Source organism: Oncorhynchus mykiss, chromosome 32, assembly GCF_013265735.2.
Source record: "Oncorhynchus mykiss isolate Arlee chromosome 32, USDA_OmykA_1.1, whole genome shotgun sequence".
Taxonomy (NCBI): domain Eukaryota; kingdom Metazoa; phylum Chordata; class Actinopteri; order Salmoniformes; family Salmonidae; genus Oncorhynchus; species Oncorhynchus mykiss.
In genome coordinates, this window is record NC_050572.1 from 20,030,892 (window position 1) to 20,055,636 (window position 24,745).

At 43.3% G+C, this 24,745-nt stretch overlaps 1 protein-coding gene across 2 annotated transcripts in view; it reads right to left on the bottom strand.

Moving 5' to 3' along the window:
- Nucleotides 1-24,745, bottom strand: part of LOC110489401 (CUB and sushi domain-containing protein 3) — a 650,169-nt gene that overhangs the window by 217,032 nt on the left and 408,392 nt on the right. For both annotated transcript variants that reach the window (XM_036971421.1, XM_036971422.1), the window contains exon 21: nt 15,414-15,602. In XM_036971421.1, coding sequence (XP_036827316.1) covers nt 15,414-15,602 — 189 coding nt within the window. The remainder of the gene's footprint in view (nt 1-15,413; nt 15,603-24,745) is intronic.

A 24,745-nucleotide genomic window follows, 5' to 3' on the forward strand; every position in this document is an offset into this window, starting at 1 on the left:
GTGTGTGTGTGTGTGTGTGTGTGTGTGTGTGTGTGTGTGTGTGTGTGTGTGTGTGTGTGTGTGTGTGTGTGTGTGTGTGTGTGTGTCAGGGTGGTGGGGGGCACATCAGGGGAGAGAAAAAACTTTTTGGAGTAAGGAGCTTTTGACCCCCCGAGGTTCAACTTCAGTCCAAATCTCTCAGTGTAAATTAAATACATCACATTAAAACTGACTGACTGCTCTTAAGAGCAGGACCATGGCACGACTTTGAGTGTGTCCTAAAAGTACTAGTCACACACATTGTTGGCAGTGAACCCCAGACACTCAGGACTCAGGAAGTGCCTTGTGATATTGTCAGAGCTGCACATCTACAGTCTCAGCCAGGGGAAGGATGCTGCTCAGACAGCACTGAGGAGGGAGCAGCATCTTGGATGTGACTCTGACTCTCCCTGCACTTGGTGTCTGAAGTCATTTCCGTCTGCTGCCGACAGTCTCCTCTCCCCTGAGCCAGGTCCCTGGTCGGGTGTGATACAGTGTGATAGGCAACTTGAAGACAGCCCTCTTTTTTAACAGCCCTGTGCCGTGAGGCAGAGGACTCAGAGACAGGGGAGGCAGGGGGAAGAGGACGAGAAGAGGAAGAGGGGCCAGGGGTTAAATTATCTTAAAAACCGATCCTTGCATTACTGCTCAGACAAAAGAGGGGTCAGGGACGAGGTGGCTTTAAGAAGCAGGGAGCTGACAGTACATGAGTAGGAGGGGTGCTGGATTAGGGTTATGTGCTTGTGTGTGTGTTGACATACGCTTGTGAGTGAGTGTGTGTGCACATCTGCGCATCTGTGTTTGCAGTGTTATGCGATAGCTGCAAAGCCCCATTGCTATTTGAGGAGTCGCGAAGGGTGGTAGAAATCAGTGCATCAGAGAAGAAGGAGCAGCTTTTATCAGGGCCTCCCAGGAAGAGAAGCAGCAGCTTTGGCAGCGGCTAATGGGGATCGACAATAAATACAAATACAGCCAACCAGGTAACATTATACTGTAGGTTTCAATCAGCCCCCACAGCCAGTCAGGTAACATTATACTGTAGGTTTCAATCAGCCCCCACAGCCAGCCAGGTAACATTATACTGTAGGTTTTAATCAGGGCCCCACAGCCAGCCAGGTAACATTATACTGTAGGTTTTAATCAGGGAACCACAGCCAGCCAGGTAACATTATACTGTAGGTGTCAATCAGCCCCCAGACCCAGCCAGGTAACATTATACTGTAGGTGTCAATCAGCCCCCAGACCCAGCCAGGTAACATTATACTGTAGGTTTTAATCAGGGCACCACAGCCAGCCAGGTAACATTATACTGTAGGTGTCAATCAGCCCCCAGACCCAGCCAGGTAACATTATACTGTAGGTGTCAATCAGCCCCCAGACCCAGCCAGGTAACATTATACTGTAGGTTTTAATCAGGGCACCACAGCCAGCCAGGTAACATTATACTGTAGGTTTTAATCAGGGTACCACAGCCAGCCAGGTAACATTATACTGTAGGTGTCAATCAGCCCCCAGACCCAGCCAGGTAACATTATACTGTAGGTTTTAATCAGTGCACCACAGCCAGCCAGGTAATATTATACTGTAGGTTTTAATCAGGGCACCACAGCCAGCCAGGTAACATTATACTGTAGGTGTCAATACATACGACTAATACAACTTGAAAATCTAGGTGAGAATGAGGTGTGTTTACTTATTAACAGCCATCATTACTATAAATCAAATCTAATCAAATGTAAATACAATATAAATACAAATACAGCCAACCAGGTAACATTATACTGTAGGTTTCAATCAGCCCCCACAGCCAGTCAGGTAACATTATACTGTAGGTTTCAATCAGCCCCCACAGCCAGCCAGGTAACATTATACTGTAGGTTTTAATCAGGGCCCCACAGCCAGCCAGGTAACATTATACTGTAGGTTTTAATCAGGGCACCACAGCCAGCCAGGTAACATTATACTGTAGGTGTCAATCAGCCCCCAGACCCAGCCAGGTAACATTATACTGTAGGTGTCAATCAGCCCCCAGACCCAGCCAGGTAACATTATACTGTAGGTGTCAATCAGCCCCCAGACCCAGCCAGGTAACATTATACTGTAGGTTTTAATCAGTGCACCACAGCCAGCCAGGTAACATTATACTGTAGGTTTTAATCAGGGTACCACAGCCAGCCAGGTAACATTATACTGTAGGTGTCAATCAGCCCCCAGACCCAGCCAGGTAACATTATACTGTAGGTTTTAATCAGTGCACCACAGCCAGCCAGGTAATATTATACTGTAGGTTTTAATCAGGGCACCACAGCCAGCCAGGTAACATTATACTGTAGGTGTCAATCAGCCCCCAGACCCAGCCAGGTAACATTATACTGTAGGTTTTAATCCGTGCACCACAGCCAGCAAGGTTACATTATACTGTAGGTTTTAATCAGTGCACCACAGCCAGCAAGGTAACATTACACTGTAGGCTTTTATCAATTTGTTATTGTTGTTGCATTGTCGAGACGTAAGCATTTCGCTGGACGGTATATACCATGTGTTTCCCATACATACGACTAATACAACTTGAAAATCTAGGTGAGAATGAGGTGTGTTTACTTATTAACAGCCATCATTACTATAAATCAAATCTAATCAAATGTTATTTGTCACATACACATGTTAATACAAATGTAGCGGAATGCTTGTCCTTCTAGTTCCGACTGTGCAGTAATATCTAACAAGTAATCTAACAATTTCCCAACAACGACCTTATACACACAAGTGTAAAGGAATGAATAAGAATATGTATGTATGGCTGTGGATGTGCGAGGGCCGAACGGCATTGGCAAGATGCAGTAGATGGTATAGAGTACAGTATATACATATGAGATGAGTAGTGTAGGGTATGTAAACATTTTATAAAGTGGTATAGTTTAAAGTGACTAGTGATACATTTATTACATCAAATGTTTTATTATTAAAGTGGCTAGAGATTTGAGTCAGTATGTTGGCGCAGCCACTCAATGTTAGTGATGTCTGTTTAACAGTCTGATGGCCTTGAGATAGAAGCTGTTTTTCAGTCTCTCGGTCCCAGTTTTGATGCACCTGTACTGACCTCGCTTTCTGGATGATAGCAGGGTGAACAGGCAGTGGCTCGGGTGGTTGTTGTCCTTGATTATATTTTTGACATCGGGTGCTGTAGGTGTCCTGGAGGGCAGGTAGTTTGCCCCCGGTGATACGTTGTGCAGACCTCACTACCCTCTGGAGAGCCTTACGTTTGTGGGCGGAGCAGTTGCCGTACCAGGCGGTGATACAGCCTGACAGGATGCTCTCAATTGTGCATCTATTAATTAAAGTTTGTGAGTGTTTTTGGGGACAAGCCAAATTCCTTCAGCCTCCTGAGGTTAAAGAGGCGCTGTTGTGCCTTCTTCACCACGCTGTCTGTGTGGGTGGACCATTTCAGTTTGTCTGTGATGTGTACGCCAAGGAACTTAAAACTTTCCACCTTCCCCACTACTGTCCCGTCGATGTGGATAGGGGGGTGCTCCCTCTGCTATTTCCTGAAGTCCATGATCATCTCCTTTGTTTTGTTGATGTTGAGTGAGAGGTTATTTTCCTGACACCACACTCCGAGGGCCCTCACTTCCTCCCTGTAGGCAGTCTCATCGTTGTTGGTAATAAAGCCTACCACTGTAGTGTGGTAGCTATATGGAACATGTTTGTGACAGAGCGCACATGCACACACACAGACACACACACCACATTGCATGACACATAAGACAGGATGATGAAATAGAGCACTTCCGTTAAAACGAGTGCCTACTGCACAACCACCAATAACCGGTTAGAATGGTAATCCTGCGTGTTCAGCTTTCCATTAGAGTGGATCAATGATCTGGTGCAAGCAGGCAAGATCATTTCATATTTGTCCTATTGTTACTGTGCTAGTGGGGTGTGTTTGTGCTTGTGTGTGTGGCCTGTGTATGTGCGTATGTGTGGGGGATCCTTCTTGTTCATTTTCAGGTGATAACCTGCCTGAAATGGTTCTGAGGAAGTAGCTAATAATAGGTCCTGTCTGAGCGGAGGTGGTTTCCTTTGGCCAGCTACTCTGTGCCTTGTAAGGCAATGAGATAGAACCCAACCGTACAGCTGGTCTGCAATAAAGACTGGAGTTTTTTCTTTACGTCATTTATTGACATACAAAAGATGCTATTTCTCTTGTCCCTTCAAGCATTAGTGTGTTGCAATGAGAGAAAGGAACCAGCCACAGTACACACAAAAAGACACAGGTCAGTCATCATCAGGTGTGACTGCAGTTACATTCGTCCTATATCCCATGGACTTACAGGTAAAATGGACATTTTGGCCAAAACAAAACAATCAACATCAATCATCCAGAATGTTTTTTGGGACATTTGATCTAAATCCTATAATTTCAGATTGTCATGTTCTGACCTTAGTTCCTTTTTGATGTCTTTATTTTAGTTGGTCAGGGCGTGAGTTGTGGTGGGCATTCTATGTTGTTTTTCTATGTTTTGTTCTGTTGTTATATTTCTATGTGTTTGGCCTAGTATGGTTCTCAATCAGAGGCAGGTGTCAGTCGTTGTCTCTGATTGGCAGCCATATTTAGGTAGCCTGTTTTCTATTGTGTTTTGTGGGTGGTTATTTTCTGTGTGTTCCACATGGAAATGTTTTGTTATTTCACGTCGTTATTTTGTATTTTTCAGTGTTCTATTAAAAGAATCATGAACACATACCATGCTGTGCATTGGTCCTCCTCGTCAGAGGAAGAAGAAGACCATTACACAGATGACATTACAAGCCATGGGCATACACAAAATAATTGCATCCACGTCTACCAAAATGGAAACAGTTCATTCTGGAAACAACCTGTTCATTGTTTAACACGGTTTATACTAAACTAATTGCTTGGCTCTCAGCATTAAGGAGATGGATTGGGGGTAAGGCCCTGCGATAGACTAGCTTCCTGTCCAGGTGGTTGTAACGATGTGCGCTGAGAGTCGGGAAGTTCAGGGAGAGAGTGTTTTAATAAATAAATGAAACATAATACAAGACACATGAACAACGCACAGACAGGAAACAGAAACAATGAGGACCCAAAGGGAGTGACACATATAGGGCAGGTAAATCAAGGAAGTGATGGTGTCCAGGTGAGTGATGACGCGCAGGTGCGTGTAACGATGATGACAGGTGCGCGCCATAACGAGCAGCCTGGTGACCTAGAGCCCGGAGAGGGAGCACACGTGACAGTGGTGTACTTGAACATCAAGCTGCTTAGCAATGCAGAAACAGGACATAGGCTCCTGCCTTACGGACCGTTTTGGCTTAGACAAGACTGCTTACATCCTAGTGTGTAAAACCCAACCCCTGTAGCTTGCACAGAGAGCCTGGTCCCTTAGTAATACAAATCTGAGGCAACACCATGGGTTATGATGGATTTCAGCCCTGACAATGAAGGGAACTACTGCTCCTGTAAACAAGGAAACAAGCACATTAGAAAATGTGAGTAAGGTGGGGAAACAAATCCATTGTAAATGCAGCAGCGAGTGACACAGGCGAAACGTTCCCGAAATTGCTTTATGATGGAATATGAACTTGTGAGCCGAGGGAAACAAAAGAGAGGTGGAAAGGAATCTGCAATGCAGTGCAGTTTAGGTCAAAAGCAAAAATTACTCAGACAGATAATCAGACAAACGGAATTCTCAAGCGCAATTCCAATTATTTACACACAGCCACCTGTTCTCACTTCAGAGAGCGAGAGAGGGTGTTTGTGTGTGTATGAATGCATGAGTGTTTGCCTACGTGTCTGTCGGTTGGTGTGAATAGGCTTTATATTATCACAAACACACAGAAAACAAAAACCCAACCTGCTCACACATCCTCCCACCTGATACAGTATGTTTGTTCAAAGACTACAAAAAGCTTTAGAGGATCCCAAAAGAACAATGGATTCAAGTTGTTTTAGACTTTTTCTACATTGGCTTGACACTGTAAATGGATAGACAACACCAACAAAGCTTTAGGCTACTTTACCGACACTCCTGTGTACAGAAATCACAATCTGAGATCTACATAGTACATATATCACTATTCCTCGCCTCTCCTAAAGGCAGCCCCCTGCACCTCTCTGATTCAGGGGTTGAGTTAAATGCGGAAGACACATTTCAGTTGAAGGCATTCAACTGGGGTGGCAAGTAGCCTAGTGGTTAGAGAGTTGGACTAATAACTGAAAGGTTGCAAGATCAAATCCCTGAACTGACAAGGTAAAAATCTGTTGTTCTGCCCCTGAACAAGGCAGGTAACACTGTTCTAAGGCCATTATTGAAAATAAAAATATGTTCTTAACTGACTTGCTTAGTTCTATAGAGGTAAAGTAAATAAATTCAGTTGTACATCTTCTCTCCCTCCTTTCCAAAATTCCCACAGTTTGACTCCTTGATGTTGCATTAAAGCAGGATTAAACCGGAGCAACACTTTTTGTGCCTAATGTTAATCAATGAAAACCCTCTGTTATCCATTTACTCCCAAATTAAAATCCAACTGCTTAATACTAAGAGAGAGGGAGAAAGAGAGAGAGGCACAGCCTAGCTGACGTCATCAGAGCAAAATACTTAAGCTCTATCTCCCCCCGGACTGGGCTTGATGGAATATCAAACAGTAAAACATATTGACATTTACAATAATAAAGAAGGGAGGAACTCCTTGCCTTCATGCAATCTGACCTGATTACACTGTTGAGTGCCATGCTTTTACTGCATCATTGTTCAAAGATAAAATGGGCAGGGACTGGGAGGGGAGGAGCATGGACTGGGAAGGAGGGAGGAGCATGGACTGGGAAGGAGGGAGGAGCATGGACTGGGAGGAGGGAGGAGCATGGACTGGGAGGAGGGAGGAGCATGGACTGGGAAGGAGGGAGGAGCATGGACTGGGAGGAGGGAGGAGCATGGACTGGGAAGGAGGGAGGAGCATGGACTGGGAAGGAGGGAGGAGCATGGACTGGGAGGAAGCAGGAGCATGGACTGGGAGGAAGCAGGAGCATGGACTGGGAAGGAGTGAGGAGCATGTACTGGGAAGGAGTGAGGAGCATGGACTGGGAGGAAGCAGGAGCATGGACTGGGAGGAGGGAGGAGGAAGCAGGAGCATGGACTGGGAGGAGGGAGGAGCATGGACTGGGAGGAGGGAGGAGCATGGACTGGGAGGAGGGAGGAGCATGGACTGGGAGGAGGGAGGAGCATGGACTGGGAGGAGGGAGGAGCATGGACTGGGAGGAGGGAGGAGCATGGACTGGGAAGGAGGGAGGAGCATGGACTGGGAGGAGGGAGGAGCATGGACTGGGGAGGAGGGAGGAGCATGGACTGGGAAGGAGGGAGGAGCATGGACTGGGAAGGAGGGAGGAGCATGGACTGGGAGGAAGCAGGAGCATGGACTGGGAGGAAGCAGGAGCATGGACTGGGAAGGAGTGAGGAGCATGTACTGGGAAGGAGTGAGGAGCATGGACTAGGAAGGAGGGAGGAGCATGGACTGGGAGGAAGCAGGAGCATGGACTGGGAGGAGGGAGGAGCATGGACTTGGAGGAGGGAGGAGCATGGACTGGGAGAAGGGAGGAGCATGGACTGGGAGAAGGGAGGAGCATGGACTGGGAGGAGCATGGACTGGGAGGAGCATGGACTGGAAGGAGCATGTGCATACTGCAAACCCAGAGCATGTTGGTGGACTGAGTTAAAATGCTCTGCCCCCTAAAAACATCCTGTAAAAATGTCACGCTTACGTGCTCGGCTAGGTACATATATGGTTGGCCAAGCCAGCAAAGCTGCATGTGTGTGTATGTGTGTGTTCTAATTAAAAAGGGTACTGTATGTGTCGCTGAACTTGAACCTCACCATTCATGGCGTCATCTATAGATCTGCCCCTGGGTCTCTATGCCCATTCAGTTCACTCAACCCTATCAGTCATATCCTGTATCTCCCTGTACATCACCAACCCCCTAGAGTCTCTCCACAGCGACCACCCTGGAAGACTCTCTACTCTATTCCACACATGCTGCTTCCCAAATACCACCCTATTCTTTCTTTAGTGCACCAGGGCCCATAAGTAGTGCACGGTGTGATTTGGGACACCGTCTGTGTATTAACTTCCCCTTCCTCTTTTATCATCTGGGCGTGTCAAGAGAAGATAAGGGGACAGTCCCATTGTGGCAAACACACCATGTGTCCAAAAGAATAACAGGAGGGAGCAAATTGAAGGGGAGGATCATGGGAGATATGAGTAGAGTGTCACTGCTGGCACCATCGCCGCTAAAGATAAGGTGCGTCATGTTCATGTTATTTTTCATTTTTTGCTCTTCACCGTTCACTTGCACACACACACACGCACACACATGTACAGTGTAGTGCATGTACCTAAGGTCTGTAATGCAGATAGTCATCTTTTGCCATTTGGTGGAAGTGAAATTAATTGGGCACTGGGATGCATGAGAGAGAGAGAGAGAGAGAGGGAACGAAAGATGGAAGGAGGGAGGGATATGCTCTGTTGGAGCCTACAGACGATGATATAGCGATGCCATTAAGAGATGGAGTGTGGAGGATCCTCTTTAAGCCATCACCACACTGCAGGCAACTCAGCAGTTAAGGTACTGTCTCTCTCTCTGCTCTTTGGCTTTAGACAGGGAAACAAACCACTAGGTCTGTTCTGGCTCTTCATCCCAGCAGCTGGATACCATGCACCTGTCGCTGCACTGATCCCAAAAATGTTGATTGATATACATTGTCCCTAACAAATATGCAATAAATACAATTATATTTTATAGCCACACCAATGTGTCGGAGGAAACACCGTGTACCTGGCAACCTGGTTAGCGTGCACTGTACCCAGCCTGCCACAGGAGTCGCTATTTTGTGATGAGACAAGGATATCCCTACTGGCCAAGCCCTCCCTAACCCAGATGACGCTAGGCCAATTGTGCATTGCCCCACAGGGTCTCTGGTGGCACAGCTAGCACTGCGATGCAGTGCACTAGACCACTGTGCCACCCGGGAGGCCCTGTACTTAACATGGTAGGAAACATAGTATTGTGACTACTGGTGTCTGTGTATTCCAGGAACAGAAAGAGGGAACACCTTTAGACTTCATCTAATGGAAGGGAAAATGTATTCAGCACCCTCAGAGATGTGCTAACGCATATTAACCAGTTGATGGAACAGACACGATCCATATCACAGTGAATCATTGGCTGCGTCTCAAAAGCCACTCTTTTCCCTATGTAGTGCAATACTTTTCACCATGGCTCATAGGGCTCTGGTCAAAAGTAGTGCAACTATGTAGGGAATATGGTGGCTTTTGGAATAGAGCCACAGTCATAAAATAAACTGCAGGGAGGGATGTCCCCTGCCGGTGAAAAAGAACCCCAGCAATGTATCAAAATTCAGACCCAATTCAGACCCAATTCACAGTCAAAATATTGTTTTAATATCTATGCTAATGATTATGTTCATCTCTGTGTGTGTTATTATATGGGGCATTTGGTACAACAATAGAACAATGAGCTGAGCATTCTGAAACCAACCGTTGGCCATTTGAGGCTGCTGCTGTTCTCTCCAATATATTCCTCCTGCTTTTATAGTAAGCAATCAATCCTTTGACTTCTTTAGGACGAGAAAAGGAGTGTGGGATGGATGCCTTTATATTAATAATTGATAATACTCACTGTACAATCATTGGATCATGAGATGTATGTGTGTGTGTGTGTGTGTGTGTGTGTGTGTGTGTGTGTGTGTGTGTGTGTGTGTGTGTGTGTGTCATAATAAACTGTGTTTATTGAGTCAGAACTAAGATAATGAGATACCAATCTGCCTCAGAGCAATGTTTATCAAAATTGTGTCTCTTCACCCACGACGAAAATGTGAATATCCAATAGCTAGTAAAGATGAAATGTTTCATATTGCATTTCAATAGGAGAGGCTTCACAGTAGGAACCACAGTAGGAATCAATAGCACCCATGCTGTCACAGCACTGAGATTTCAAAGCACACCGAGGATAAAGAGAAACTACAAATATAACCAGTTGAAATATCTGGTTTGTGACAAATATGTGGCGGCCATTTTGATTTGAGAATATTGGTGTCTACACTACTATACCCCATGTGGAATGCTGATGGGACAAACTGTCACAGTTTGTCAAAATGTGTAGATCTATTATTAAAATCTATATCTCCTCAGGCCTTTCTCTCTTTGCTTATCACGTACAGGTAACTGCAAAAATAATGGTGTCACATCCCTCCAATAGAGTTCCAGACAGTTGAAGAATCTATGCCAAGGAGCATTGAAGCTGTTCTGGTGGATTGTGATGGCCCATCGCCCTACTTTATATTGTAGTTTCCTTTATTTTGGAAGTTACCTGTACACAACACCCTTAGGGCCAATGCAAAATGATCTCAATCTAATAAAACAACATTATTCTTTCCTCTCTATCCCCAAAACACACAAGTTCCTTCTTTCTCTTATCTGTGGTGTTGTCAAGACAAAGGTTTCTCTAATGAGTCCCAAAATGGCTCTCTCGTTAGTTTGTTTGTTTTGGAGCCGTACGCTAGCAGTAAAAAAAAAATGATATCCTCATTATAAACACAGAGAATGCCTCCAAAGTGGCTCCCTATTCCCTATATAGAGCCCCATAGGGCTCTGGTCTAAAGTAGAGCACTATAAAGGGAATAGGGTGCATTTGGGACTCAGCCTTTAGGGCTCTATTGCTTTATTCCAGAGGACCTGCATCCTTCCATTCACCAGTAGTCTATTGTTGTTGTCTGTGTTCTAAGACTTATACTCAATGCCATTATCGGAACCGATGGGTGCGTCAAATGACACCAACCATTTGGGACGCAGTCCATTTCTTAAATGTTTACTTCATGTCTGTCAGAGGGCTCATCAATTCCTCTAAAAATAAATTCCTGGAAATATGATCACATTAATAAATCTTCTTCAGGCTAGGGTCTATTTTTCTCCACTTCCTGTCTGACTGATGTGCCCTAAGTAAACTGCCTGTTTACTGCCTGTTAAACTGCCTGTTACTCAGGCCCAGATATGGGCCAGGATATGCATATAATTGGTACCATTGGATAGAAAACACTTTGAAGTTTGTAGAAATGTTAAAATAATGTATGAGAGTAAAACACAATTGATATGGTAGGAGAAAATCCAAAGAAAAACCAACCGGAAAAAAAAATCTTTGATCACCCATGCTCTTCCAATAGGGTCATATCCAAATCCAGCTCACAGATAGCAATTCCTATGGCTTCTACTAGATGTCAACAGTCTTTGTTCAAAGGTTTCAGGCTTGTGTCTTCCCAAAAGAGGAAGAATTTTGAGTTTTAGTACTGGGAATCAGTTGGAAATCAGTCTATGCGCGCGACGAAGAGGACACGCATCTGCTTATTTTGCTTTTCTATTCAACATACTTCTTTCCTTATGAAATATTATAGTTTAATTACATTTTAGGGTATCTGAGGATTGAATAGAAATGTATTTTGACTTGTTTTATAAAAGTTTAGCGTTAGCTTCTTGGATTCCTTTCTCTGCATGTTGAACGTGTGGATTACTCAAATCGATGGCGCCAACTAAACAGAATTTTTGGGATATAAAGAAAGATTTTATCTAACAAAACGATCATGCATGGTGTAGCTGGGACCCTTTGGATTGCAAATCAGACGACAATTTTCAAAAAGTAAGTGAATATTTAATCTCTATTTGTGATTTTATGAAGCCTGTGCTGGTTGAAAAATATTTTGATGTGGGGCGCCATCCTCAAACATGGCATGCTCAAACATCGCATGGAATGCTTTCGCTGTAAAGCCTATTGTAAATCGGACAATGCAGTTAGATGAACAAGACTTTAAGCTTTTAACCAATATAAGACACTTGTATGTACCTAAATGATTAATATCCATAATTTTAATGATTATTTATTTGAATTGTGTGTCCTCCAATTTTACCGGAAGTTGTCTGAGCGGCCTTTCAGGTTATGTCAATATAGGACTCGTTTTACTGTGGATATAAATACTTTTGTACCTGTTTCTTCCAGCATCTTCACAAGGTTCTTTGCTGTTGTTCTGGGATGGATTTGCACTTTTCGCACCGAAGTACGTTCATCCATAGGAGACAGAACGCATCTCCTTCCTGAGCGGTATGACGGCTGCGTCGTCCCATGGTGTTTATACTTGTGTACTATTGCTTGTACAGGTGAACGTGGTACCTTCAGGCGTTCGGAAATTGCTCCCAAGGATGAACCAGACTTGTGGAGGTCTACAATTTATTTTCTGAGGTCTTGGCTGATTTCTTTAGATTTTCCCATGATGTCAAGCAAAGAGGCACTGAGTTTGAAGGTAGGCCTTGAAATACATTCACAAGTGCACCTCCAATTGACAAAATGATGCCAATTAGCCTATCAGAAGCTTCTAAAGCCATGACATAATTTTCTGGAATTGTCCAAGCTGTTTAAAGGCACAGTCAACTTAGTGTATGTAAACTTCTGACCCACTGGAATTGTGATATAGTGAATTATAAGTGAAATAATCTGTCTGTTAACAATTGTTGGAAAGATTATTTGTGTCATGCACAAAGTAGATGTCATAACCGAATTGCCAAAACTATAGTTTGTTAACAAGACATTTGTGTAGTGGTTGAAAAACAAATTTTAATGACTCCAATCTAACTGTATGTAAACTTCCGACTTCAACTGTAAACGTATTACACATCCACCAACCTAGCCTATAACAGTGATGCACCGATTTTTGTTGCCACCCATTCTAACAGGTGTCAGATGTTAGTGACAACAATGAACAAATGGAGCCACATTTTACGCTCTCGCCTTAAAACGAAAAGGGTGTGTAATATGCGATCACGTGACAGTTATGGCACCCTGTGGAAGGGGCATGGCATCCCTCATAAATGCCACCTGCTGTGATGAATGTGCTTATAATAGACAGATTGGAAGCAGAAACACATTTTTACAGTCAGGAGAGATTCATCTCAAAGAATATCATTAAACTGAAGAGAGAAGGAAAGTACAGATGTCTGTCGATTCGGTAAAAGCATCCCAGTTGGATACAGATATGGGCTCTTAATCTGAGTCAGTTTGCCACAGCAGGAAAATAATCCTGCAGCAACAGGAAATGTAAATGATTATGTGGATTATGTGCCGGAAAAGAGGAATCAAATTAAGATCCTACATATGTACATGTCTTAGAAAGGTGGTTTGATTTGTACTTTTAGATTATTCTTTTTTACACACAGTATGGATTGTAAAATACGGTGCTGCCAAGAGGAATTGGATGTTTATGAATGCATAGGGCATGGTGTACATATTTTTCTTTACAATTTAGTCATTTTGTTTTGGGGTGGATACAGAAATTGTTGTTTGTGATGGATGGCTGAGTAACTTGTGTTACTGCTTGACTGCCACACATGATTCATACACTGTAGGTTTTTAATCCACATCCCACACTCCTTTAGCCTCCCAAAAAGCTTACATTGCCCACTGTATTGATGATAAAAGGCTAAACTTCCAGGATATAGACCATCCCAAAAAGTATTCTGTGCACAGATTCTCGTTTTTGTCACTGCCCACTGTGTACTCTACCCTTGAAGCGTATAGAATACCTGATGGCATTTTGAAAAATCATGCCAAAACACAAATTAGCGGCCTTGTTTTTCTAGTCACTCTCAAGATTACAGATCTGGCACCAATGAACACCATGAAAAATGAAACGACAGAAACAAGGCAAGTAAACAAACGACACGCACACACAGCGTTGACAAATGCGTATCATTATTTTTTCAATTAATATGAAAAATTACTGGTGACCTTCCCAGCCCTGAATTATTTTATTTTTGGGCTCCGTTGGAAAAATCTGAAAAGTTCTCCATTATTATAATTATGAATCTGTTTATGCCCGGCAGTTAGGGCCCGGACATTATACATGTGTGGGATAAATTCCAGGGGATAGTGTTTTAATTCAGGCACGCCTGGGATTTGATGGATGTTTAGTGGTTGCTGGATTCCTTTAACTTGGCTCCGTGTGGCAGAATGCACGGAGAGATACAATCCAGGAACATCTCCACATGACAGCCTGAATTGTAAATCACTATTCTCCTGAAGCAGCTGGTGTCATACAAGGGAGGACGCCGCGGTAAGTACTGTAGAAACAGGAAGAGGCAGGTTTGGTGGGGGAACAAGAGCACTAGTAACCTCGTCTGAGCAGGAGGAGACTGGGGAAATACCTGGCTTCAAATATATATATATATTTTTAATCAAATACTTTTGAATGATTGATTGAGCCTGCTTGGAGTGCCAGATGGGTGGAATGTGCACTTCTGGGATGATTCCATGGCTCAATTAAGTGGAGCTAAACTTCTTTAAAGAAAAATACCAACGAACCAAGGTCTGGGTACCCCACTGCATAGGTGGTGTAGCAGACTGGGGTTTGCTTGGTACATTGTGACAGTGAGATTCATAGCTCACTCCACAGTATCTCTATTAAACAGCATGCAGTCATGCTAGTCTCTTTGCATTAGCCTTGTTGACAACCCATCTGACCTCTCCCAGCTTGTTAGTGATACACAGAGACACTCCCCTACAGGGACAGAGGACAAGGGGCAGATTGGGTTTGATGTAGACGGATCAAGAAAGCCAGACACAGACACAGGGCTCTATGTATCTATCTGTGTGCCTGCCTGTCTGTCCGCCTGACTGTCTGTCTCCGCGTGTTTCTTCAGGTTTACTGTGGCATATCTTAAACAGAGTACCCAACACCAAAGGTTCTTAAATGGTTCTTCCTCAGCTGTTAATGTCATTTGGAAAACTCTTGCCTGACAAGGAACCTTTGAGTTAAGTGGGGGGTCCTTGACGTGGCATCGACGGTTCTTCAGAATTCTAAAAAGTTATTGAAATGAATGGAAGCCTTTCATAGCATACAACACATTGGTGTTAACTAGTGTTGATTTTTCAGTGTAACATTTCTAGTGTTGATTCGAGAGTTCGAGTGACACTGTAAAGAGTTAAATTAACACTCATGGAAATAACCATCCCATTTAAGGTTCTTCGGAGAACCTAAAATGGTTCCCCTATGTGATCGCTTTGTCTGGGTACCTTACTATCTGTCAAATCCTTGCTACCTCCGTCTTTGTTTCCTCAATTATTCCTCTCAAAAGGATCTTGGATCCATTCCTCCAATGCAATTTGAGAGGAATTGAGGAAATAGATTGGAGTATTTGTATTTGACAGTAAGGTTTTCAGAAAGCCCATCACTGAGAATCACTGTAATTAGATATAAAATAAAATCTTATCAACCACAAGCATTGTAACAATAGTTGTAAGGGAATGAAAACAGGTGACCACGTACCCACACACCTTGGCAGAGGTGCGCTCCACATGCGCCTCCCCCCTCCCAGGCAGATGACCTCTGGCACCCCCTCTAGCCGGTAGCCCATGTTGCAAGAAAACGTCAGGGTGTCCCCGATGTCAAAGCCGTAGCCGTTCCTCTGGCCGAACTGTGGCATCCCCGGGTCCTCACACGGCTCCAAGTTGTACTCTGAAGAAGGAGGAGAGAAATTGTGTCATGTCAAACTTTTGGATCATGTACATTCAATGAGGGTTTGTTTGAATGCAGAGAATATGTATGTTTGTACTCCAAAGAACAAGGAGATGAAACATGTCAAATAAACAAGATCAATAATGTAATTGACATTCCAGTGCATAATAAAGTGTTAATAAAATGTCAATGAAAACCTTTGAAACAGCGTAGTCACCTTTAATGTACATTCACATCAACAGGGCTTGACTGAATGCAGTACATAGGCTACTCCAAGTTGTAAAGAACAGGAAGAGAAGTTGTGTCAAGTTAATAAGTACGGAAGTGAAAAATAAAACACGAGGAGCGGTGGTACTTGGAGATTTTTTAAATGCACGATAGTACTTCGTAAAAAATGGGCAATATTTTGATAATAAAGTCCAAATTAAATTTGGTGAATAAAGTGCCAATCTTTCAAGAATAAAGTGGCAATATTGCGAGAATGAAGTCGCAGTTATATTTCAAAATTAACATAGGGGTTTTGGTTAATTGCATGTCTCCCTAGCTCCCTGTTTCTGTGCCCGCCACTGTTGAAATACCTGAGTTAGATGACCCGGTGAAACTATACTTTAGAATTGGCTTAAGTAACAAGGAAATCCTTGCTCTTTTAGCACACAATAACCAATAATTATTCTAAGTATTAGGCACAGTAGGAAGAGGTAGTGCCACAGATTATTTTCAGAAGGAGGAACCTTGGTTACATACATAGGTTGAGATGGGCAGGTTTTGTGTGTGTGTGTGTGTGTGTGTGTGTGTGTGTGGGCGGTAAAAAGTAGGAGCAAAACGAACAAATGGCCATCGCTCTAACAGCGGAGGCTCCTCAGAGGAAGAAGTGGAGGGCCATCCTCCTCAGTGAATTTCATTCAAATAAAAACAGTAAAACATTTCAAAAGTTATCCTTTTTAGATAAAACTATACTAAATATGTCAACGTCGCCAAATAATTTATTGAAACACACTGTTTTACAATAAAGGTCTACAGTAGCCTCAGCATCACCGTAGGGTAGTGCCATGGTGTAGCCGCAGGACAGCTAGTTTCTATCCTCCTCTGGGTACATTGACTTTAATACAAAACCTAGGAGGCTCGTGGAGCTCACCCCCTTCCACAGACTTACACAGTAATCATGACATTTGCTGTAGGATGTCTTCCAACCTATCAGAGCTCCTGCAGCATGAACTGACATGTGATCCACCCAATCAAAGGATCAGAGAATGAATCTATTACTGAAAGCATAAGCTACAGCTAGCTATAATTGCAGTGTATACAATGTATTGAGTAGTTGACTCAAAGAGAAAGACAATAGTTTAACTGTTTGTACAAATTAATTTCCTCAAAAATGGAGAAGCGAATGAGTGAGAGAGAGAGCTATATTTAGTATAATTTTTTTTGCTTTCACTTACTTAGCTAGCGAATGTAGCTAGCTAGTTTAGCCTACTCAAACACCCGGCTCAAACAGAGAGGGATGCTATGTTAGCTAGCTGGCTATGGCTATCCAACACTGGAACTCTTCCAAGTCAAGGAAGCTTTTGGTTTGATTAATTTATTGCCACCGGGGCCCACCGGTGTAACTGCTAAACTGCTTGCTGACTGTATACTGTACTGCATGATTGTAGCGGGTTTACTAACAAGTTAGTTCAAGTAGCTATGTTGAATATGACATTAGCTATGATAATGATGTAGGCTGTGTGTAGCGGTTATGATATGAAGGTTTGGCTAGGAAAGTTTTTTTCACCTGGTCACAGACCTGATATGTTGTGCACTGATGTCCACAAGGAAAGGGAAAATGTGAGAGGAGGGGAGAGCGTAGATGTGAGTAGGAATTATACAGAGATCAAAGATCATGTTGTTTGTAAACTCAGCAAAAAAATAAATGTCCCTTTTTCAAAGATTACTTCCCATGCATGTTCAATGAACGATAAACAATGAATGAACGTGCACCTGTCGAACGGTCGTTAAGACACTCACAGCTTACAGACGGTAGGCATTTAAGGTCACAGTTATGAAAACTTAGGACACTAAAGAGGCCTTTCTACTGACTCTGAAAAACACCAAAAGAAAGATGCCCAGGGTCCCTGCTCATTTGTGTGAACGTGCCTTAGGTATGCTGCAAGGAGGCATGAGGACTGCAGGTGGGGCCAGGGCAAAATATTGCAATGTCCATACTGTGAGACACCTAAGACAGCGCTACAAGGAGACAGGACGGACAGCTGATCGTCCTCGCAGTGCCAGACCACGTGTAACAACACCTGCACAGGATCGGTACATCCGAACATCACACCTGCGGGACAGGCACAGGATGGCAACAACAACTGCCGAGTTACACCAGGAACGCACAATCCCTCCATCAGTGGTCAGACTGTCCGCAATAGGCTGAGAGAGGCTGGACCGAGGGCTTGTAGGCCTGTTGAAAAGGCAGGTCCTCACCAGACATCATACTATGGGCACAAACCCACCATCGCTGGACCAGACAGGACTGGCAAAAAGTGCTCTTCACTGACAAGTCGCAGTTTTGTCTCACCAGGGGTGATGGTCGGATTTGCGTTTATCGTTGAAGGAATGAGCGTTACACCGAGGCCTGTACTCTGGAGCGGGATCAATTTGGAGGTGGAGGGTCAGTCATGGGGTGGTGTGTCACAGCATCATCAGACTGAGCTTGTTGTCATTTCAGGCAATCTCAACGCTGTGCGTTACAGGGAAGACATCTTCCTCCCTCATGTGGTACCCTTCTTGCAGGCTCATCCTGACATGACCCTCCAGAATGCACTTGACAGTGAGAGGATGTTTCTTTTTTTGCTGAGTTTATGTGGCTGCTGTGAAAGTGAACTGTGTTTGCGTGTGATCAGGGTTGTATTAATTCGCTCAATTCTGTTGAAAAATGTTTCTTAAACTGAATTAAATGGGGTTAAACATACCTGAATTTGTCCAATAGAAACCCTCGTTTGCAACTGTTGGATTAATGCTTACACCCTAGATCGGATAGATGCAGGCAAGAGTGTGCAAGGCGATATAAGGGTCAATGTCTTTCACCTTGATTACTCAAATTTCTCTCGACCTACGATGGTGTAAACTTTCATTCATAGGCTAGGTTGTAGCAACCTCATGATGGGTATAGTGAAAATTTGAGTATCATGTAGTAACCTAAACCTATCGATGTTACATTGAGCTCGTTGAATGGAATATGAATGACAGTCATCCAATATGCTGTAATAGAAATAAGGCCAAGCTACAAAAAATTATTGTCCTCCCTCATCCTACTGACCGCCACTGCAATGATGATCTAATACAGTTGTTCAAACAGGCATCACTGCTCACTCACGCTTATCAATCTAATGACCTAAAACATCTCACTCACACACACACACACACGTGCACGCACACACACACACACACACACACACACACACACAAACTAAGTTCCCACTGGCATTTTCAGACTGTTGGCATACACTCTTCTAACGGCAATGGTGCATTGTTTGCACAAATAAAAAACTGTCTTGTCCCTGTATTCGCTATACAACGTTCTGCTGCGTAGCCTAGGCAAACATCTTGCAAAAAATCAGCGCATTATGGCAACTATTCACAACCTTATCCATGGTGCTTTATTAACAGTAGTATTTCCCCCCTCATTGTAACTATCCTTCTAACGACTATAGGCCAGTAGGCTATGTCTGTACACCCAATAAAACAAAGTATCTTGGCATCCTGGTGGAGCCTGAGGGCTATGCGTGTGTACGTGTCCCACGTCAAGCTGCTCTCCAAATCTGCTACAACACCGCTATTTTGAAGCCCATTATAAACCTATAGTGGCCCACTAGATTGAGTACCCTAACCTGAAGGTTAATCATACGTTACAGAGGGCAAGTGAAAGTAAATTATCCAAATGGCTGCTGGAGGAATAAACAATGAAACAGGGGTTTTACGCAAACGTGTCTGTGGGAGGAGAAGCAACTCAAGGACCACTTTTGCATGCACAAAGCAGCTAATCTGAGGCGCTGTTTGAATATATTCATGGATGGATTCTCCCTTTCTTGAAATAATTATTAATCTAAATATAGGCCTATTATATAAATTATGATAGGCTATACAGGCTATAAAGAAATAATCACTGATCTGATTATTTGGTTAGTAGGCTAGCGTTATATATCCTGTCACTATCCATCTATTTGCAATGTCTTCAAGGATGGGAGGAATGAAGAATGCATAGGTTATCCCAAAACAGGGGCATCGTCTCCGTTATAGGTTATTTGTCTCAGCTATACCATTAATTTAGGCTCCACGTGTTTACCATATAGAGGCTAGTGGCTAGACCTGTTGCCTGTTATAATACTAGAACGTAAAATTACTTGTCTCAGATGGGGCTTTACCCAAACACCTGCCCCCTGCCCCGTGGCTATGCAAGGTCCATGACAGGGGTTTGGGGGCAGCCCTTGAGCCCGACAGGGACACGCAATCCTTCTCCATGCAGTCAGTGACTTACATTCACAAGATAGTAATCATTAGTGTAGCCTACATAAAACACCATGCCATTATGAGCACATTTGTAAGTTAACCTTCTGTTTCAACATATACAGTGGGGAGAACAAGTATTTGATACACTGACGATTTTGCAGGTTTTCCTACTTACAAAGCATGTAGAGGTCTGTAATTTTTTATCAAAGGTACACTTCAACTGTGAGAGACAGAATCTAAAACAAAAATCCAGAAAATCACATTGTATGATTTTTAAGTAATTAATTTGCATTGTATTGCATGACATAAATATTTGATACATCAGAAAATCAGAACTTAATATTTGGTACAGAAACCTTTGTTTGCAATTACAGAGATCATACGTTTCCCCTAGTTCTTGACCAGGTTTGCACACACTGCAGCAAGGATTTTGGCCCACTCCTCCATACAGACCTTCTCCAGATCCTTCAGGTTTTGGGGCTGTCTCTGGGAAATATGGACTTTCAGCTCCCTCCAAAGATTTTCTATTGGGTTCAGGTCTGGAGACTGGCTAGGCCACTCCAGGACCTTGAGATGCTTCTTACGGAGCCACTCCTTAGTTGCCCTGGCTGTGTGTTTCGGGTCGTTGTCATGCTGGAAGACCCAGCCACGACCCATCTTCAATGCTCTTACTGAGGGAAGGAGGTTGTTGGCCAAGATCTCGCGATACATGGCCCCATCCATCCTCCCCTTAATACGGTGCAGTCGTCCTGTCCCCTTTAAAGAAAAGCATCCCCAAAGAATGATGTTTCCACCACCATGTTTCACAGTTGGGATGGCGTTATTGGGGTTGTACTCATCCTTCTTCCTCCTCCAAACACGGCGAGTGGAGTTTAGACCAAAAAGTTATATTTTTTTGTCTCAACAGACCACATGACCTTCTCCCATTCCTCTTCTGGATCATCCAGATGGTCATTGGCAAACTTGAGATGGGCCTGGACATGCGCTGGCTTGAGCAGGGGGACCTTGCGTGCGCTGCAGGATTTTAATCCATGACGGCGTAGTGTGTTACTAATGGTTTTCTTTGAGATGCTGATCCCTCACCTTCCTCATGATCATTGATGCCCCACGAGGTGAGATCTTGCAAGGAGCCCCAGAACGAGCGTGACTGACCGTCATCTTGAACTTCTTCCATTTTCTAATAATTGCGCCAACAGTTGTTGCCTTCTCACCAAGCTGCTTGCCTATTGTCCTGTAGCCCATCCCAGCCTTGTGTAGGTCTACAATTTTATGCCTGATGTCCTTACACAGCTCTCTGGTCTTGGCCATTGTGGAGAGGTTGGAGTCTGTTTGATTGAGTGTGTGGACAGGTGTCTTTTATACAGGTAACAAGTTCAAACAGGTGCAGTTAATACAGGTAATGAGTGGAGAACAGGAGGGCTTCTTAAAGAAAAACTAACAGGTCTGTGAGAGTCGGAATTCTTACTGGTTGGTAGGTGATCAAATACTTATGTCATGCAATAAAATGCAAATGAATTACTTAAAAATCATACAATGTCATTTTCTGGATTTTCCGTCTCTCACAGTTGAAGTGTACCTATGATAACAATTACAGACCTCTACATGCTTTGTAAGTAGGAAAACCTGCAAAATCGTCAGTGTATCAAATACTTATTCTCCACACTGTAGGTTTCTAGCCTAGCTGTTTCTCTCTAAAATATACTATGCAAGGTCTTGCCATATGCAGGGGATTGAGGATAACATTGTGGCGAATTCGAAGAGCACCATGACAGGGACTTATGCACGCAACTCCATGTCTCTTTGCAGTCTGACAACACACCATGGCCATTACAATGATATTGCTTTGGGGATACCGTGTGTGTGTGCATGTGTGTTTGTGATATCTGTTTGAACGAGTGTATTAGCATTACTTTTGATCAGGGCCCATAGGATCTGGTTATATTTTGCACTATTAAAGAGGAAATCAGCAGTTGCTACATCCATTTTTGGACTTGATTCTTGAACAATATAACTAATAAATGTCTCGTGAGCTTAGTTCAACTGTTGTACCCCATCAAAATCCCAAATACACAGCGTTACTACAGATCCTGGATTACGACCCATTAGAGACCCATGAGGCAACGCACAATTGGCCCAGTGTCGTCCGGGTTAGGGGAGGGTTTGGCCGACCGGGAAGTCCTTGTCCCATCGCGCTCTAGCGACTCCTGTGTCGGGCCAGGTGCATGCACACTGACACGGTAGCCAGGTGAACGGTGTTTCCACCAACACATTGGTGCGGCTGGCTTCCGGGTTAAACATGCATTGTGTCAAGAAGCAGTGTGGCTTGGCGGGGTTGTGTTTCGGAGGACGCACGGCTTTCGACCTTCACCTCTCCCAAGTCCGTACGGGAGTTGCAGCGATGGAACAAGACTGTAACTACCAATTGGATATCACGGAATTGGGGAGGAAAAGGGATTTCAAAAACTAAAAACTAAAAAATAACAAATTTTGACCTTCTTTTACACCAATGTTTTTGTAATCAAAGTAAATGTAAACAAACATAATATAGCTTCAAAACATGGTTAAAACCATGACTATCCCTCAGCTTTTTACCAAAACAGGAGCGGGGAGGATGCTCTGTTATTGTCTCTAATGCTGATTTCCACTTTAAGGGAATAGGGTGCCATTTAGGATGCAGCCTACCTGTCACAAGCCATGTATATCCATATCAACACGTCAACACATCCCATCCACATTTCATGTTTATTCATGAGGATTGTTTGACAGCAGTGCATACTCCAAGTCATATGAAGAAGGTCATGATAATATAATGTCAAGTGAAACTTTTCCATGAGTAGTGTTCCTGTCATCTTCACTTACACTCACATTGATGGAGTTTTTTTGACAACAGTGCATACTCAAAAAAGAAAACGATAAAGCGAGGAACAATATAAATGTCTGCTATTAATTGATTGATGACTTTATGCTTTTTAATTTAAATGGTTAATTCAAATGTTTAATTTAACTTTTATTTAATATGCAAGTCAGTTAAGAACAAATTCTTATTTACAATGACGGCCTAAGTCAGACTAACTGAGAATGTGTCAGTAGCTGTCAATGGATTATTCATCCACGTTATGGCTTTGGATCAAAAAAATATTTCTCCCCACTCCCCAAATGACGTTGACCCAACGTGGAATAGACGTTGAATTGACGTCTCTGCCCAGTGGGTCATCCCTATTTGTTTGTTAAAATACTGTCAACAAACCTTGTCAACATCTTTCTCCTTTAAATCTCAGAAGGGATGACATCCTGAAGGACATTTATGATTTAAGCTACAATATCTACAGTTGAAGTTGGAAGGTTACATACACCTTAGCCAACTACATTTAAACTCAGTTTTCACAATTCCTGACATTTAATCCTAGTAAAAATTCCCTGTCTTAGGTCAGTTAGAATCACTACTTTATTTTAAGAATGTGAAATGTCAGAATAATAGTAGAGAGAATGATTTATTTCAGCTTTTATTTATTTTATCACATTCCCAGTGGGTCAGAAATTTACATACACTCAATTAGTACGTGGTAGCAGTGCCTTTAAATTGTTTAACTTGGGTCAAACGTTTCAGGAGGCCTTCCACATGCTTCCCACAATAAGGTGGGTGAATTTTGGCCCATTCCTCCTGACAGAGCTGGTGTAACTGAGTCAGGTTTGGAGGCCTCCTTGCTCGCACAGACATTTTCAGTTCTGCCCGTAAATTTTCTATAGGACTTAGGTCAGGGCTTTGTGATGGGCACTCCAATGTTTCTTGTCCTTAAGCCATTTTGCCACAACTTTGGAAGCTTGGAAGCTTGAGGTCAATGTCCATTTGGAAGACCCATTTGCAACCAAGCTTTAACTTCCTGACTGATGTCTTGAGGTGTTGCTTCAATATATCCACATCATTTTCCTGCCTCATGATGCCATCTATTTTCTGAAGTGCACCAGTCCCTCCTGCAGCAAAGCACCCGCATAACATGATGCTGTCACCCCCGTGCTTCATGGTTGGGATGGTGTTCTTCGGCTTGCAAGCCTCCCCTTTTTCCTCTAAACATAATGATGGTCATTATGGCCAAACAGTTATATTTTTGTTTCATCAGACCAGAGGACATTTATCCAAAAAGTACGATCTTTGTCCCCATGTGCAGTTGCAAACCGTAGTTTGGCTTTTTTTATGGTGGTTTTGGAGCAGTGGCTTCTTCATTGCTGAGCGGCTTTTTAGGTTATGTCAATATAGAAATATTTTTACTGTGGATATAGATACTTTTGTACCTGTTTCCTCCAGCATCTTCACAAGGTCCTTTGCTGTTGTTCTGGGATTGATTTGCACTTTTCGCACCAAAGTACGTTCATCTCTAGGAGACAGAACACGTCTCCTTCCTGAGCGGTATTACGGCTGCATGGTCCCATGGTGTTTATACTTGCACACTATTGTTTGTACAGATGAACGTGGTTTGGAAATTGCTCCCAAGGATGAACCAGACTTGTGGAGGTTTACAATTTTTTTCTGAGGTCTTGGCTGATTTCTTTTGATTTTCCCATGATGCCAAGCAAAGAGGCACTGAGTTTGAAGGTAGGCTTTGAAATACATCCATAGGTACACCTCCAAATGACTCAAATGATGCCAATTAGCCTAT